The 16,439-nt window shown below is 42.2% G+C and overlaps 1 protein-coding gene across 1 annotated transcript in view; it reads left to right on the forward strand.

Annotated features, from left to right (window-relative positions):
* Positions 1-4,983, forward strand: part of LOC143023516 (uncharacterized) — a 39,122-nt gene extending 34,139 nt beyond the window's left edge. The window contains exon 5 of the mRNA XM_076182049.1: positions 4,777-4,983. Within this exon, the coding sequence (XP_076038164.1) occupies positions 4,777-4,983 (207 nt within the window). The remainder of the gene's footprint in view (positions 1-4,776) is intronic.
* The last annotated feature ends 11,456 nt before the right edge of the window (positions 4,984-16,439 follow it).

Raw genomic sequence — 16,439 nt, forward strand, 5'->3', positions numbered from 1 at the left:
GTGTGTGTGTGTGTGTGTGTGTGTGTGTGTGTGTTAATATACATCTTTCTTTTCTGAAAATTCAGGGATTTTGTCAATCATCGGTAACCTTTGTGGCCACAAAGTGAGCTCAGAGTTCACGGTGGGACGTTGTTGTCGCGAATACAATTGATATGAGAAACTGCAACTATATTCCACGTGACCTTTCTTTGATAATACTGCTTACATAAAAGCTATTTCTTTTTGGTACAACCTGATAGATGTTCCTCTCCGCTATGTTCTTAATTAGATATGTTTAGGTCTCAAGTTACATTAGATTACTGTTTTCTGTCATTTACTCTCTTTTCGCGTTATTGTACGTATTTTGTAATGATTGTAACTCCAACGTTTAACAAAAATTCTGGTTTATGTTAAATGTGATTCACACGGAAGATTATAAAGCAACCAGTAAATCTTGTGCGAACATTCAGAGCCATCTGTTGTTTGTACGAAAAACTAAATCACTGCTTTCTTTGATCATACAAGCACTGCGTTAGTTATCTTTATACTAAACTTCAGAACAACTATTACATTGATGTAGCAGCGTATAAGAAAATTGGATTAACTTACTGAATATGTACTTCAAAGAAAAGGTTTGTATTATATTTAACAGTGTTGGATTACTTTATTGAATAATAATATGTACTTGAAGGAAAAGCCTTGTATTTTTTTATATAATATTGTATATTAGTTTGGTTATCCTTTATAATTTGCACAGCTTGTGAATCTAAACCATCAAACATTGAAAAGCTTAGTTTAAATAGTTTAAACTACCATGTATTCTAATATACAAGATTATTTTCATATATGTTGGTATTTCGATTTAAGTTGGAAGCAGATTTTGAATTAAGAAAAAGAAAATTTATTTAATGATATTTTTGTAATACGTCTCGCTAACCTTACTTCTTGATGAATAGTAAATCTAAAAAAAAAAAAAAAATCTACGTTTCAGTTGATTAAAAACAATATACATATATGAAGATCGTCTTTAACGGGATTGTTAACAAGTTTAACAAAACCGACTTACATGAAAAAGAGCCAGAAATTCTAAAATGATTAATTTGAAAAAAAAAAAAAAATGTGGCATAGAGAGACTAGTCAGATGTGAAAAGTGAAGGAGAAAATGTAAAAATGAATAAATATATGTGATACATTGGTATATGTTGACTGGACAAGGTCTTTACGCAAATTACATCCGAAAATAGACAGGAAGTCTTGGAAAAAAAAAAAAAAGACGATTGATTAGGTTTAAGATCGCGAAGTCTCCAACTCAGGAGGTTAATACGGTGCCCCTGACAGAGGAATTTCTTACTTGGAATTGAATGAACCATGCCCTTGGTCCAACTCGCTCAAGGCATTGTTCGAACCACCGTCACCTCGACCTCCGTCGCAAGCAGGGACGCTCTAACCAGCTCGGCCAGCGAGCATAAAAAAAAAAAAAAAAAAAATAGACAATCAAAATATAGATACAAGAATATACGAAACCTATATACCCAGAGTAGCTAGCAGCAGTCCGGGGGCCCTCCCAGGTATGAGACTTTGGAATGTTCCCTTTGTTTTATTTGTGTGGCTCTGTCACCATCTGGGCGGCTATCACGAGGGGAGAGGGGTACAGTCGACGCTTGTCAGATCTCATGTGAAAAAAACATGTATAAGAGTGTGTCTGTGTGTGTGTGTGTGTGTGTGTGTGTGTGTGTGTGTATGTGTGTGTGTATGTGCTTGCGTGTGTATGCATGTGTGTGTATGTGCATGTGTGTGTATGTGCATGTTTGTGCAAAACAGTCTAATGCCTAAGTGGATAGAAAGATCTTTCCGAACGCCTTTGACCCTGATGGCCTTTGAAAACGTTGACAGGGAGACAGTTCTCTCCCACGTCCACGTTTACTACCACGACTAGATTCCTAACTTTTATCACAAAGGCAACAGGAGAAAGTTGTGGAAACAGAAGGGTCACAGAAGACAACCAGAAGTGGAAAAAAGAATAATGATAATAACAAAAACATTAATAATGAATTCGAAATAGACATGGAGTCCATTTTGGCCTTAAAAAAAAAAAAAAAAAAGTAAATTAATCTTAAAGGTGAATGGTGGGAAGGGAGCGCTAAAGGAAATGGGTCAAAGAAAAAGACACAACACCGCCAGCGAGGAGCAAAGTCTGAGGAAGACCGGAGAGTTCGAAAAGAAAACCTGAGGAGCGAAGGGTGAGGAGCGAGGAGTGAGAAATGAGGAATGAGGAGTGAAGGGTGAGAAGTGAGTAGTGGGGAGTGAGGAGTGAGGAGTGAGGAGTGAAGGGTGAGGAATCAGGAATGAGGAGTGAGGAGTGAGAAGGGCTAAGTGAGAAGTGGGGAATGAGGAGGAGTGAGGAGTGGGAAGTAAGGAATGAGGAATGAGGAGTGAAGGGTGAGGAGTGAGGAGTGAAGGGTGAGGAGTGATGAGTGAGGAGTGAAGGGTGAGGAGTGAGCAATAGAAAGTGTAGGAAGTGAGTAGATGGGGCGAGTAGAAGGGACGGGGAGGAGTTAGTAAGAGATAGGAATTAGTAGGAGGGGGAGTAGGTGAGCAGTAGGTGAGCAGGAGGGAACAGAAAAGAACACGAGGGAACAGGAGGGAGTAAGAGGGAGTAGGAGGGAGTAGGAGGAGAAAAACGAAGAGGAAGGCGAGAAAAAAGGAAGGAGGAGGAATGAGGAGGAGGAAGAGGAAGAGAAGGAAGAGGAAGAGGAGGAGGAAGAGGAGGGGAGGTGGAAGAAGAGAAAGAGGAAGAGTAGGGACGAGGAGGAAAAGAAAGAGCAAGAAGAAGCGGGATAGGAGGAGGGGCAGGAGGGATGATGGAGGAGGGTAGGAGGAGGGGGAGGGAGAAGGGAAAGGAGGAGGGGGAGGAAGGAAAGAGGAGGGGGAGGAGGAAGTGAGGGCGAAGAGGGAGAAGGAGGAGAAGAGGAGGGGGAGGAGGCAGAGAAAAAGGAGGAGGAGGAGTTAGGAAGAGAAGGAGGGTAGGAGGAGGGGGGAGGGGGAGGGGAAGGAGGAAGGGAAGAGGAAGGGAGGACGAAGAGGGAGAAGGAGAAGAGGAGGGGGAGGAGGAGGAGGCAGAGGAAGAGGAGGAGGAGAAGGAGGAGAAGGAGGAGGAGGAGAAGGAGAAGGAGGGGGAGGAGGAGGAAGAGGAGGAGAAGGAGAAGGAAAAGGAGGAGAAGGAGGAGGAGACGAAGGAGGAGGAGGTGGAGGAGGGAGGAGGAGGGAAGAGGAGGAGGAGGGAAGAGGAGGAGGGGAGGAGGAGGGGGGAGGAGTGGAGGAGGTGGAGGTGGAGGGGAGGTGGAGGTGGAGGGGAGGTGGAGGAGGAGGAGGAGGAGGGGAGGAGGGGGAGGAGGAGGAAGCGAGTTCTTTCCGCTGCTCACCAAGCAGCCCGTAATAGTCGACCTTTTCCGACGTCAACAACCCGAGGGGGGACATCAGGATCGCTCTCTCTCTCTCTCTCTTCCTCTCTTTTGCTCTCGCTCTCTCTCTCTCTCTCTGTGTCTGTCTGCCCGTAGGAGATGGTTAATCAAATTATATATAATCCTTTCTGTACCAAACGCATGCCATAAAGATGAACAAAACAGTTACTCTCAAACAAATTAAGACGAAAAGTCCGGCCGCTTATGTCAGAATTTATGGACCAAAGGTTCCCCTAAGCTGAATAAAATCGCCTGAAGTCAATCTAAGCTAAACAACCATAGCGCGTACCGGCCTTTAAGGGGTTAAAGTGTCTTATATTGTCAATATTTATTGACTTTTTTATTGTTGAATATATAGCTTGCGCGGCACTGCAAGGTGAGTGTTACGCTGTAAAAGAAGAATGACAATATCACCGCCAGCAATCTATTGCCAACAATGTATTGCCGGCACTATATTGCCCATAATTCATTCGGCCAATAATATGGTCAAGATGCGGTGTGTGAAGCACAACTTTCCGAATATGAGAAGAATCGGGGTCCGGGGGGGAAAGGAAGAAAAGCGATGGGAAGGAAAGGAAATGGAAGGGAAGGGAAACCAAAGGAAAGTAAGGGAAGGAAAGGTAAAACAAAGGTAGAGAAGAAAAAGAGAAGAAACGAAAGAGAAGAAAAAAAAAGAAACGAAAGAAGAAAAAACAAAAGGAAAGGGAAGGGAAACGAAGGGAAACTAAGGGAAAGTAAGGGAAGGAAAGGTAAAACAAAAGAAGAGAAGAAAAAGAAAAGAGAAGAAAGAGAAGGCAAAACAAAAGGATAGAAAAGAAAAGAAAGAGAAGAGTAGAAGAGAAGAGAAATAGAAGCAAAGAAGAGAAGGGGAGAAGAGCATAATGAGAGGGGAGGGAGACGGAAGGAAGACGGGAGGGAAACTGAAGGAAGACGGAAGGAAGACGGGAGGGAGAGGAGAGGGAAAGGAGAGGGAAAAGAGAGGGAATGGAAAGGGAGAGGAAAGTGAGTAGAAAGGCAAAAGAGAGGGAGGGAAGTCGGAAGGAAAGGGAGAAGAGAGAAAAAGAAAAGGAAGGGAAAGGAAGGAAAATGAATAGGAACAGAATAGAAAACAAGAGAAGAGGAGAGGAGAGAACAGAGAGAGGAGTAAAACAAGACAAAGCGAAGAGAAGAAATGAATAACAGAAGTTAAGACAAGGAGATAAAAGAAGATGCGACGAGATAACATGAGATAAGGTGATATGAGATGAGATGAAGAGAGAGAGGGAGAGGGAGAGAGGGCCCCTATCCTGCACGGTTGGGAAATCATTCTATGCTCCTTCCCATTACCTGAACTCAGGCAAAGTCAAATCGACGGAGCGGCGACGGTGGAGACTCTGATGTGTCCTCGATCCCCGAAGACGACCCTGACAACCCCGACCCTGTCCCCGTCCCCGACTCTGACGACGACGACGACGACAACGACGCTCCCACCACCTGGAGAGTTTTTGGGGGACTTACAAAGAAGGTGGTGGTGGTCGCTGTGGTTGCTGTCGTGGTGGCCTAGGGGGCGATGGTGGTGGTAGTGATGGCGGTAGTGGTAGTGGTTCTTGTTCTGGCTATACTGATAGCGTACCTTAGGATGATGGAAATCCTCGACGACGCGAAAAATCCCGTCTTCCAGCTTAGTCCGATCGCTCCTTCAACCGCTTGGAGTTAGCCACAACCAAGCTTACATCTGAAGTAACCAACCCACCACACCCCAACCCCACCTCATCCCTCTAATCCTCACCCCATCACACCCCAACCCCACCTCACCCCTCTATATCCCACCTCACCCCATCACACACCACCTCACCCCATCCCTTCTCACCTCACCTCACCTTATCACCCCCATCACCCCCTCACACCCCTCCTCACCTCACATAACCACACTCCACATCACCTCACCTCACCTCACCCCACCCCACCCCACTCCACCTTACCTCACCCTCTCATTAATGTCCATGATTCCAGTACCATTGCTTAAGCGAGGTGATGCGCGACATCTGAGAGAAAAAAGTTCCATGGACCAAGACACGATGACTTAGCCGATTACGGTTTGGTCGATTTGGTCCAAGACGAGGTCGATCAAGACACCATTGTGTCCAAAATCTAGACTTTTCCTACTAGAAATATCTGACAAAAAAAAAAAAAAAAAAAAAAAAAAAAAAAAAATATATATAATATATATATATATATATATATATATATATATATATAAATATATAAATAAATAAATAAAAATAAAATAAATAATAAAATAATAGATAATAATAATAATAATAATGATAATAAATAATCAATAATAATAATAATTAATAATAATAATAATCGTTATCTACCTGAACCAAACAATTGAATCACGGTCACATGTCTGGCTATAAAAGTAGGATAAATCACACTGTATAGCTTTCATACCGAAAGAGAAAAGAGGGATCACTGCTAGTGGAACGCGTATACACAGAGGAGTGAAATTCTCCATTGAAAAGTGTCTTTCCACTAACGTTGCAACACCATCCAGAGCACAAAAGCGTTTTACGGAAGTCAAATCCTCTTTCTGCTTTTCATATCACCCATATTAGACTATAAACACCAGGGGCCGTATACACAAAACTTGTTAGCACTAACAAATAGCTGTTAAGGGTAACAAATTCCTGTTAAGGCTAACATTTAGCTGTTAAGCACTAACAGTGGATACAGAAAACTTGTTAGGGCCTTAAAAGTACTGTTAAGATAAAAGTGCTGAGGAGGACTATTAAGCTCTTAACAAGTTCCTGTTAGTAGAGAAGATGGCGGAGCAACAACAACTAAAAAGATGACTGCGAGTTTATCGACAGCGACGGACATATTTAACGAGTACAATGATGACGAACTCATCAAACGCTTCAGAATGAACCGTGCTGGTATAATAAAAATGGCAGATTTAGTGAGGGACAAACTTCAATCCCGAACAGAACGGAATCGACCACTGAGTCCTGAGACGAAGGTGGCAATTACCCTATGATATTTAGCCACAGGTAAAATGCAGCAGTGACGAATTTGGGACCTCGCAAGCATCAATCAGCCGTGTCATTACTCAAACAATTGATGCACTATCAGAACCAGATATTGTAACTCAGTTTGTAAAATTCCTATTGACTCGCCAAGAAGTGCAAGTAAAACAAGCAGAGTTCATGGAAGACTGTAGGTTTCCCGGTGTTGTGGGTACCATAGATGGCACAAACATTAGAATTGGGGCTCCAAGTGTCGATGAACATTTACATATAAACAGAAAACAATACCATAGCATCAACGTGCTTTGTCATGCCTCCCTCTTATCCTTGTGGTTTAAACTTGGCTTGAATCGCCCATTTATTATTATTTTTTCTCCATAATCACGTTGATCAAGAGGAGTGTTTCCTCTTGTGACCAGTTTGGCTTCCTTTTCTTTTTCTGTGTTTCTTCTGCCATGTCTATGTCCTCTGAAATAATTGTTGAGTCTTCTGTCGGAAGATTTGTCTGTGGCACGGCCGCCTGTACAATGCGCCTTCGTCCAAAAATATCTGTCGTTGGTTAATAAGTACTTCTAAAAACCCATACATACGATATCTATGTGCTATCATGATACTTTATTAATAAATTCTGAACAACTGCATTGTATGTGTGCAATTGTATGTGTGCAATTTTTGATAATACGTCCATTTACATGTTCATAAGCTGCTAACTTCAGCGCTGTTTAGCGGTACTTGACAAACAACTGTTTGCTAGCTAACAGTTGTTAGATAAGCATTGGTGTATAACTTTAAGTGGTTTTCTGTTAGCTAACAGAGATTGTTAAGGCTAACAAAAAAGTTTTGTGTATACGGCCCCAGGTGGCTACATCACGTCCAAATGTTACTCTGGTCATTGTCAAATTATTTTATTAAACTCTGAGAAATAACATAAGAACCTATGAATGGAGGAGACTGCTGGAAACCATAAGGCCTACATTTAACAGTTCCACGTCCCTTACCACCTGTCATTCCCATCCATAAAATCATCCAATCTTCTCTTAAAATGGCGAATCAACCAATAGTGCTCACTGCATGATTACTAAGTCTATTCCATTCATTAACCATTCTATTGGTAAACCATTTTTTTCTATTTCTTTCTTAAACCTAATTTTGTCCTATCTAAACCTAATACTGCGAGTCCTACCCTGCTGTCTTAGTATGATGACCTTGATTTATCATCCTTGTTAAAGCCCTTAACCCATTTGAATACCTCTATTAGATCACGAAATGAACCTGTCTTTCTGATACGCCATTGCTGCCGCTTCGGCAGAGGTTCATCGATTATGGAACAAGTTGTAGGAATTCATTTCCGATGACAAAAACACTTTGGTATCTTGGAACAGAGCTTCAACCTATTCTGTACCGCGTGGTTCTTGTCCCTTTAGGCTTCCTCCTCCACAAATAAATTAATTTCCGTGGCACCCCATCCTTACAAGGTGATACTTTGCCAAGCTATGCTATTCATCTCCGTGGCAACCTTTCGGTGGGTAATATAAAAACTATCAGGGATACTCACTTAAACTTGACGAAAAGTATGCGCCCAAGCTAACGAGTAAATCAACTACTCGAGAAGTTTTAAACAGTGTTTAATTGCGGCAGAGGGTGCAACATTATCTTACTTAATTAGTCGTGCAGCCAAGACAGGTCTGTGGGAGCCTACGCCAGGAGGCGCTGAGTACCTGCGGCCAAAGCCGTCACATTTTCCACTTGGAATGTTGGGGCAGGTAATTACAGACACTGCTGGGAATCGGAGAGGAGTGCGGGATTCGAACCCACAACTAAGCAAATGAGAGAACAGTGCGCTCCCGACTACGCCATCAGCGTATTGTAGGGAGACAGGAACTCTGGTTTTGTATTTTCGAGTTGAGGCAATAATACTCATGGATATATCGCGAACACAGTGGCCCTACGTGACGGACCTCGGAGGTAATCACCTCCCAGCTGTTCGTATTCAGACTCCATTAACATTCTCCGCTCTCTGAAGGTGCAACCTCGAGGGGCTGGCACTCAGTCTCCGAAAGGTTTCGAGGATTGTTGCCGACTTCTGCGAGTCCGTAGGTTTCTAGTTAGAATTTGAGGCAAATGGCAAATGCATCATGATCATGAAACCACGTTATCACTACCAAAAACGTATAAAAAGTGGTAATATTTTTTGCAGCGGTACAAACGACCAGCCATTCTCTTCAGAAGTCTCATCGTGGAAAGTTCTAGAACGCAAAATAGAAATATGACACTCCTCTTCCCATGTGAAAGCTCTGTAAGTGCAAGTACTCGTACCTGTGGATGGTGGTAGTTCGACGAATATATATTTTATGGTTTAATTTTTAGAATCCAGGCGATAATTCAGAGATTACTGCTGTCAATCAACGAATAAAAATATGGTGGCTCATGTCAAGTGTGTGAAACCAAGCTAAAATTTTCTAGTAAAAAAAAAAATTATTTTAGGGTTTAGTTAGTGAGAAAAATATATTCTAAAATTACCCTTCCGTGAAGGAGGTAGAGGAGGAAGGGAGGGACGAATTGTTCTTTTTTCACGAATATGAAATAAAATGAAAAAGAAATATGGAAGTAAAGAGATATACATAAAAAAATATAAAAAATAAAGGGAATACAGATCTACAAGCTACAACATCAATTTAGCACATCTCTAAAAACATACTGCAATCATTTCATTCTGGCTAGTGGCAGACAGTCGCACTCAACTTAGAGAAATCCCCCTCTCCTTTAAAGACGTCATAAAATGTGTTCCGTCTCAGAGGAACCCTTTCTTTGCCTTCGTGATTGGAACAACTTCGCATGCTGAAGACGCATCCTCGTCCGAACGCCGGCGGGAAGCCCAAGGGGATTTTAGAAAACTGAATCATTTTGTTTTTGTTTGTGTTGGACCAAAGTACATTTGCATGCAGCAGCAGAAGAAATATGGGGTCTGGAAGTGAGCGGAGAATCTATGAGTAATGCGAATGTGTAAGAATGTGTGGTGCCCGCTCCGAGGACGGGGTTTTTGGGCTCTCGTCCAGGGAATGTAGGAGTAAAAAAATCGAGGGAGAGGAGGGAAGGGAGGGAAAGGAGCGAGAAAGAGGGAAGAGAATGAGGAGGAGGAGGTAAGGAGGGAAGGGGGAGGGAATGGGGAGGACGGGATGGAGACAGGGAGGGAAGGAGGTAGAGAAGGAGGGAAGTAAGGGAAGGAAGGAGGGCAGGAGAGAGGGAAGGAGGGAGAGAAGGGGAAAGGAAGGAGGGAGAGAAGGGGAAGAGAAGGAGGGAATGTAGGAAGTAGGGAAGGAGGGGATCAAGGAAGTGGGAAGGGGAGGGATGGAGGGAGGGAAAGGAGGGAGGGAAAGAGGGAGGAAAAGTGGGAGGGAAAGAGGGAGGGAAGGAAGGAGGGAGGGAAGGATGCAGTGAACAAGGGAGGGGAGGAGGAAGGGAAGAAGGGAGGAAAGGAGCGTGAGAGGGAAGTAGGGAGGGAAAGAGGAATGTAAGGAGGGATAGGAGGAAGGGGAGGATGGAGAGAAGCAGATGGTGTTTGCATGTGTGTATGTGTTTGTGTGCAGATCACACATGTGCTTGGGGAGTGTGTACCAGGTGAGGAGGAGTGTGTGGGTGTGGTTGTAGACGGATGTTTGTGTTTATTCGTGTTAAAGGTTTATTTGTAAGAAGTTGTGCTTATCCATGTGTCTATGCGTGTGTCTATTTACGTGTTTGTGTTTATGCACTTGTTAGTGCGTGTTTATATGTGTGTGTCTATGTACACGTATCTATGTGCGAGTGCCTGTGTGCGCGTATCTATGTATGCGTGTCCGTGTGCGCGTGTTTCTGTGCGCAAATCTGTGTGCGCGTGTTTAAGTGCGCAAATCTGTGTGCGCGTGTCCGTGTGCGTGTATGTATTTGCGTGTGTCTGTGTGCGTGTGCTTGTGTGCGTGGTTTTCTCTCGCGTGTCTGCGCGCGCCTGTGCTTGCACGAGTGTACATGTGTAACACATTCATAATATACGAACATGCAGTTCTACTACATTCCTACACATCTATCCACTTACCCATCTACCTACTTACTCGTACATGCACGTATATACACTCATACGTACATCACACACATAGAAATGTATGCATACATCACACACATACTGTACATGCATAAATATACACATATGTTTTACATACATATACACACATAAGAACACTTGCTGAGCATAAAAGTTACAACTATACTTGCAGGGTCTAGTGGTTGAGTTATTGATTAGTTTCGAGCCACTAGTGCCTTTTTTCAGTGTTTTTTTTTTTTTTCGTGGGCCGGGGAGCTACATTTAAAACTTCACCGGCCGACATGTGGCCGACGTTAGAACAGACGATTTTTCCTTTAAACCCGTCGGATTTTCTCAGCGACAGGTACGGGAGTGTGGGCAGGAACATTTCAGAAAGCGCTTTGAATGTGATCCTGGGAAAGTGACATTCCAGAAAATGGTATGGATGTGAGTGAGAGGGAGACATTTTAGTTAGTTGTGTGGATAGGTTCCTGGTACGGGCCATTCCATAAAATATTGTAAAGAGAAATCTACCACGGGAACGGGAAACTGCAGAAACTGGCATGGATGGCTTCTGAGGAGGGACGTTCCAGGAAGTAGTAAACATTGGGATTGGTAAAGGGCATTACACAAAGTCGTTCTGGAAGGGGACAATCCGATAAGTGGTGTGAACCGAGACTGGAAGGAATACTACAGAAGTTCATTTGCACATGGAGACGGAAAAAGGATATTCCATGAAATGTCTGGAGGGGGACATTCCAGGCTGTGGTGTGTATAGACTGAAAATGGACATTCTAGAAAGCGATGTGATGTAACCCGAGTTCAGATTCCTGTGGCGGATACACAAAAATGGGTGCTTGAGGTAAAGGTTCATGCGTAAGCTCTATGTGTGTTTCCACCCTATCAGGATCGCTCTACCACTTGGGCAGGTCATCCATGCACAAAACCAGCCCAACACATCCCCAGTGGATACACACTATCATAAAGGTTTCTCTGGACCCATCATTCCACCTAGATACATCATGTCCTTGTATATCTGGGTGAAGGTTAATCATACTAGCTTTACAAGAGAAGACACCATCGGCCTTAAAATATCTCATACGGTTCTCCACTGAGGTGGGGGTTGTCTATACTACAGTGTGACAGGCTGCAACTAACTACATTAAGAAAATATACGTGTAAGATTAGCCTAATCTCAGAGCACGTAGTAGTCTAAGTGCAAGAAATCTCAATTCTTTTTTAACTGTATACAGGCTTATTTCTGCTATCAAAATTCTTTGAACGATTTGTTTGCGTGAAACAATTTTTAGTGCTAGTAGAAATAAAGAAGTTTATTTAAGATGATTGTCAGGTGAGATTCTGTATACCAAATTTCTAAAAGATATAAAACCAGTTAATGCAAAACTCCCCGGACATGCATAATTAAAAAAAATAATAATAATAATATTACAAAATAATAATAATAATAAATAAATAAAATGAAATAATAAATAAATAAATAAATAAATAAATAAATAATATGGAGATGGAAAAAGAAGTCACGGGTCTAGTTTCGAGTTTGTGAGTTTATTCCTGACCGATTTCGCTCTATGCTTCTGAAGAAGCATAGAGCGAAACCGGTCAGGATTAAACTCACAAACTCGGAACTAGACCCATGATTTCTTTTTCCACCTTCATCAACTTGTCAAAAGGTCCCAGCAAATAAGTAATACATAAATAAATAAATAAATATATGAAAAAATAAATGAATAAGATAAATAAAAAGAATAAACAAACAAATAAGTTGATAAATAAAATGAACACAAATAAATAAATAAAAGGCAAGGGAGAGGAGGGGACCATCGTCATCTATTCTTGCGCGAATCAGATGAAGGACAGGAAGCAAAATTCCGAAGGAAATTGAATTTAGTGATTAAATTCTAGCCCCAGGTACCAAAATTCCTTTGCCATTATTTCCAGTGGTAGTTGAAATGGTTACTCATGAATCAATGAAGAAATAGGACGGAAGGAGAAAGGATAATCAATATGTGGTAAGATTAAAGAGAGTGATAAAGGCAGTAAAGTTTCAATGGAAAAAGGATTGGAATTTGCATAATGTGTGTGAAGGTGTGTGTGTGTGTGTGTGTGTGTGTGTGTGTGTGTGTGTGTGTGTGTGTGTGTGTGTGTGTGTGTGTGTGTGTGTGTGTGTGTGTATGTGTGTGTGTGTAAGTGTGTGAGTATGTGTGTGTATGTGTGTGTGTGTGTGTGTGTGTGTGTGTGTGTGTGTGTGTGTGTGTGTGTGTGTGTGTGTGTGTGTGTGTGTGTGTGTGTGTGTGTGTGTGTGTGTGTGTGTGTGTGTGTGTGTGTGTGTGTGTGTGTGTGTGTGTGTGGAGTGTGTGTGGAGTGTGTGGAATGTGTGCGTGTGTGAAGGAGTGTGTGTGCGTATGTGTGTGCGTGTGTCTATGTGTGTGTACACACGCGCAAGTGTGTATGTGTGTATTTGCGAGTACATGTACGTATGCGTGTACTTCTTCGTGTATATATGCGTGAGTGTATGTGCGCGCTCGTGCATTTGCGCGTTTGCTAATTGACGTTATAAATTATACAACCTTCTTATTCGCGTTTAAATCTATTGTAATTTGTCAGAACTCGTGTTCCTTCGAGCGTGAAAAAAGACGATGCTAAATCATCCTCGGCAGAATCACATGACCTGGAGACCGTGAAACGCGTAATCTCTCTTCAGGGAACAAGAAGAACGTTCTGGAGACTTCTGAAGACGCTTCAGACTCCTGCGGTACCTGACCACGGTAAAGAGGTCGTAGCCCTCTCGTCGACTAAAGCTGAGACTTCGCAACAAAAGCTTCTGTCGACGACAAGCCTCTGCCATGTGTCAGTCGTCCACTGGGAGCTGCCGTTTGTCGTAGTTTATTAACTTCATCGCTAAGATGACAACAACTAAGCTGTGTAAGATGGCCTGTTGGAAGCTAACATGTAATAGTTCAAGTAGAATAGTAGATCATCGTGATGAAGAGTTCATCGAGGTAGTCTTTACGTAAGAGACCCTTTTGTTTGCTGCGAAAGTCTTAAAATGAAAGTTATATAGTTTGATTTCAAATTTTTATTTTTATTTATTTATTCATTCATTTTTACCACCTATTTGTACGGTTAATCTGGTTCAAATTAATTTTTTCCCTGCCAAAGCTTTTGAACTTATCTTTGAGGTGATATGTTTACATATCAAAATTTAGCTTAAACGAAATGAAAATGAAATGGTAGGATCTATTTATCCCAGAAAAATGAAAATAGATAAATGAAAACGAGGGATAATAATATTACATATCAATTTTATGACATCGTATATCAGATAAACTAATAAGCTCAATCTGAGCCTATATATATTATATATATATATATATATATATATATATATATTATATATATATATATATATACATATATATATATATATATATATATATATTATATATATATATATATATACATATATATATATAATATATAAAAGCAAAATTAAAGAGAGAGGATTGTACTCTTCAATTACTGTCTTTGTCCAAAAAAAAGAAAAAATTTGATAATTACTCTCAACAATATCCTCCCTACACTACTAAGCCTTTCAAAACTGTGGGTTATTTCAAGCCATTTGTTCCATTTAATCCATTAAGCATCAAGTATTGGCACGAATTTTTATTCTGGATGCCAACAAACTGTTTTATTTAGTTCTGTAGCACCTTCTAGAGTCAAACGAGGCGTTCCGTGCTAGATAGGCGAAGACGCCAGCGCCTCAAAAACACGTTTTATTTGAGCTCCTCATTTTGGTCAAACTTTGGATAGCGATAACTCAAAACATGGCTTTGGCATCTTCGTCTGTCTGGCATGGGCAGTTTCATTTGGTCAAACTTTGGACAACGATGACTTATATCTTTGACGTTTTTGCCTGTCTGGCATGTGCCGCCTCATTTGGTCAAACTTTGGATAGCGATAACTCAAGACATGGTTTTGGTGTCTTCGCCCGTCTGGCATGGAACTCCTATTTTGATCAAAATTTGAATAGTGATAACTCAAAACAAGGTCTTGGCGTCTTCGCCTGTCTGACATAGAGCGCCTCAAATGCCCTTCATTTGACACAGATTAAATCTTTTCCTTTTATTTTGGATGCCACCAGACTACTTCATTCAGATTATGAGGGACTCGTAAACGATCCAGTTAGAAATAAAATTGTTCCGGTTAACCAATGAAGCCTATGGTTTGATCTTGACTATTGCCAAGCAATCCTATTCACATTAAGGTGAACCAGTGGGGGCTAGAAGGTTAAGTTGGATCCTCGATTAAGCTTTGAGATTACTGTAAGAATTTTATTCTGTTTAATGACAGAATATTTTACCCTCTGAAGAGAAACGACTTCGAGGTTCACTGAGAACGTCTTGACAAATCCTTGAGAACGATCGTGACTGAAACAAAGTCCTTAAAAGTCCCCTAAGGTCTTCTTAGCCCGAAGGTCTTCCTTCTACATTTCTTTTCCGGTCCTCAAGTGGTTTTAGGCGCCATTATGTCCTCCTTATCGTCGTCATTCTCCTTCCAGAATCCAGATTACAATGTTCTCAAAACCTGTATATTTCGAGTCACGATAACTGTGTGGAAGCTTTTTCTTCTACTCTTTACTATTATGCTGAATTTCTAAGATTTTTTTCTTTGGTGCGCAATGTTATCTTTGGTGTAATAATGATATCGTCTGAGCAACGGAAATCATCTAAAGTGGGGTATCTATTAGATATTTTAGTGATTGACAATGAACACGCAATGCACGCAGAAAAATATCCATTTCTTGTTCTTCAATGACTTCGACGAGGGAATGTTGACAAGGTTTACAGAAGCCAATGATAGTTTGGTAATAAAACACAACTGTGTTTTCACATTGGTCCCTATCCGGCCCATCATCGTCACCACCGTCACTGTTACCGTCAATGTTATCGTCATCATATTCACCACTACCATGACCACCACCATCACCACCACCACCCATCACCAACACCACGACGACCACCACCACTGTCACCACCACCATCACCACTGTCACCATCACCACCACGACCACCATCGCCACCACCAACACCACGACCAGTATACCGCCATCACTGGCATCACCACCACCGACACCAACACCACGACCATCACCACCACCCCTGTTATCTTCACCACCACCATCAACACCACCACAACTGCTGTCACTACCATCAACATCACTATTACCACCACCATCACCACTACCACGATCACCACCACCACTTAAACCATGACCACCAACACTGTCACCACCACCACTGTCATCACCATCACCACTGTCACCAACACTACTACTGTCACCACCACCACCACCACTGCCATCACCACTACCACTGTCACCACCACCACTGCCATCACCACTACCACTGTCACCACCACTACCATCACTGTCACCACCACCACTGTCATCACCACCTCCACTGTCACCACCACCACTACCACCAGTGTCACCACCACTCAACCACCATGGTTGAGTGAGTACAAAGCAAACGTGACGGCCTTGACGACAGCTAAGTGCCTCCTGGCGTAGGAACCTCCTCACATTTTCTGAAATCTTATTTCCTGGCTCAAAAATTCAATTTGGTCAAGTGGAAACTCAACTCGTATCTTAAAAGAAATACAACTCGTCACAAAAGGGGAAAGGGAGAGGGAGGTCAAGAAGGACAGGGTGAGGGTGAGGAGACTGGGGGTGAGGGTAAGGGCGCGTGCAAGTGTGTGTGAAGGAAAGACCCACACAGAACTTGTTATCCTCGACCACGACGGAGGCCTTTCTTCTTCCCCACCTCACCACTGTGAGTCATAATAACCACCACCAGCATCCTTACCACTGACATCACATATTCTACCACCACTTCAGGAAAGACAAATACTTTC

Source organism: Oratosquilla oratoria, unplaced genomic scaffold (assembly GCF_046742065.1).
Source record: "Oratosquilla oratoria isolate Oo_2021 unplaced genomic scaffold, ASM4674206v1 SCAFFOLD49, whole genome shotgun sequence".
NCBI classification, from domain to species: domain Eukaryota; kingdom Metazoa; phylum Arthropoda; class Malacostraca; order Stomatopoda; family Squillidae; genus Oratosquilla; species Oratosquilla oratoria.